At 55.0% G+C, this 2,500-nt stretch overlaps 1 protein-coding gene across 1 annotated transcript in view; it reads right to left on the minus strand.

Moving 5' to 3' along the window:
• Positions 1 to 2,500, minus strand: part of LOC112240893 (vacuolar protein sorting-associated protein 13B) — a 407,100-nt gene that overhangs the window by 121,266 nt on the left and 283,334 nt on the right. Inside the window, 2 exon segments of the mRNA XM_042318131.1 lie at positions 759 to 1,126; positions 1,937 to 2,142. Coding sequence (XP_042174065.1) covers positions 759 to 1,126; positions 1,937 to 2,142 — 574 coding nt within the window.

Below are 2,500 nucleotides of genomic sequence, written 5' to 3' on the forward strand. Positions count from 1 at the left end.
CAGGTAGTCTAGCGGTTAGGGGGTAGCCTAGTGGTTAGAGGGGGTAGTCTAGTGGTTAGAGGGGGAGGCAGGTAGTCTAGTGGTTAGAGGGGGTAGCCTAGCGGTTAGAGGGGGGTAGTCTAGTGGTTAGAGGGGGTAGTCTAGTGGTTAGAGGGGGTAGCCTAGTGGTTAGAGGGGTAGTCTAGTGGTTAGAGGGGTAGTCTAGTGGTTAGAGGGGTAACCTAGTGATTAGAGGGGGTAGCCTAGTGGTTAGAGGGGAGGCATGTAGTCTAGTGGTTAGAGGGGGTAACCTAGTGGTTAGAGGGGGTAACCTAGTGGTTAGAGGGGGTAACCTAGCGGTTAGAGGGTGTAGTCTAGTGATTAGAGTTAGAGGGGGTAGTCTAGTGGTTAGAGGGGTAGTCTAGTGGTTAGAGGGGGTAGCCTAGTGGTTGATTAGAGGGGTAGTCTAGTGGTTAGAGGGGGGTAGCCTAGTGGTTAGAGGGTATCCAGTGACTGATGGTGATAGAGCGGTTAGATTAGGATTAGACTAAGCAGTATATACCAGCAGTCTCACCTGATTAGACTGATGGTGATGAGTCTAGTGATTAGGAGACTAACCAGGGGTGTAGGCTCACCTGTTGCCAGACTGATGGTGATGAACGTTAGGATTAGGATTAGACTAACTCAGTATATACCAGTAGGCTCACCTGTTGCCAGACTGATGGTGATGAACGTTAGGATTAGGATTAGACTAACTCAGTATATACCAGTAGGCTCACCTGTTGCCAGCCCCGTAGGGCTGTATCCAGACTGTGTACGGTGTTCTGGCTGATGTTGATGAAGACCGGGTCTACGAAGACGTTCCCGTCCAGGAGGACGTTGTTGGAGCAGCGTGTGACCGCAGCCTGACCCTGCAGTATGAACGGCTGCAGCAGGCAGAGCCAAGTCAAGTTCCGGTACTCCAACAGTCTGCAGTCCAGCTCGGTGGAGAACTGGATCTCCTGGCAGAGCCGGGTGGCGCTGACGTTACCGCCGCCACTCCACTGGCGGAGGAACAGCCGCGGCTCCTGTGCCCCGATGACCAGGTACTCTTGCTCCTGGGGCAACTTCCTGTCCGGCAGGAAGGGGCGGAGTCGACGTGACGGCGCTGGAGACGGACGGACAGAGGAGATGTGTGTGAATCTAATATATAACTAAAGGGACAATAGTATGAGAACGACTTCAGATGAAACACGAGAAAATAGCAACAACAAAAAAAGACCAAAAGTGATTTTCTGGAAAGTTCCACTTTGTGTGACGGTGCTACACTACCTGTACCCAGCTGCTCCAGGCGGTGCTACAGTACCTGTGCCCAGCTGCTCCAGGCGGTGCTACAGTACCTGTGCCCAGCTGCTCCAGGCGGTGCTACACTACCTGTGCCCAGCTGCTCCAGGCGGTGCTACAGTACCTGTACCCAGCTGCTCCAGGCGGTGCTACAGTACCTGTACCCAGCTGCTCCAGGCGGTGCTACAGAACCTGTGCCCAGCTGCTCCAGGCGGTGCTACAGTACCTGTGCCCAGCTGCTCCAGGTGGTGCTACAGTACCTGTGCCCAGCTGCTCCAGGCGGTGCTATAGTACCTGTGCCCAGCTGCTCCAGGCGGTGCTACAGTACCTGTACCCAGCTGCTCCAGGCGGTGCTACAGTACCTGTACCCAGCTGCTCCAGGAGGTGCTACAGTACCTGTGCCCAGCTGCTCCAGGCGGTGCTACAGTACCTGTGCCCAGCTGCTCCAGGCGGTGCTACAGTACCTGTGCCCAGCTGCTCCAGGCGGTGCTACAGTACCTGTGCCCAGCTGCTCCAGGCGGTGCTACAGTACCTGTGCCCAGCTGCTCCAGGCGGTGCTACAGTACCTGTGCCCAGCTGCTCCAGGCGGTGCTACAGTACCTGTGCCCAGCTGCTCCAGGCGGTGCTACAGTACCTGTGCCCAGCTGCTCCAAATGGTGGTAGAGGTGCAGCTGTATCTGTGCCAGGGTGAGAGACACGCCCAGGGAGGGCACGGACCAGGGGGCGAAGCAGGAGTCGACACGGGTACAAGCTGCCAGCGCCGTGGGGGACACCAGCTGGTCACAGGGCAGAAGCTGGGACCCCGAGGAACCCTGCTGAGAACCTGACTCACTGTCAGAACTGTAAAGAGATACATAAAGAAATAATTAAAGTTTGAAGTTTATTTGACTCACTGGGAGGGAGAGGAGAAAGACACTCCCAGTATGTTGTTACTATATGTCTTCTGCCTCCCGGTCTGACCGAGGGAGAGAGGAGAACAGCACCTATTTCACTATAGTCAGTCCTGTATTCACCTCAGAACTATTCTCTAGAACACTCTAGAACACTATCCTGTTCTAGAACACTATCCACTATCCTTAGCTGGAACACTATCCACTATCCTTGGGGAGCTGGAGGGACATTAACAAGGTGTCATGGAGGAGGACTGGGCTGGAGGGACATTAACATGTCATGGAGGAGGACTGGGCTGGAGGGACAT

This window comes from Oncorhynchus tshawytscha, unplaced genomic scaffold (assembly GCF_018296145.1).
Source record: "Oncorhynchus tshawytscha isolate Ot180627B unplaced genomic scaffold, Otsh_v2.0 Un_scaffold_6703_pilon_pilon, whole genome shotgun sequence".
NCBI lineage: Eukaryota > Metazoa > Chordata > Actinopteri > Salmoniformes > Salmonidae > Oncorhynchus > Oncorhynchus tshawytscha.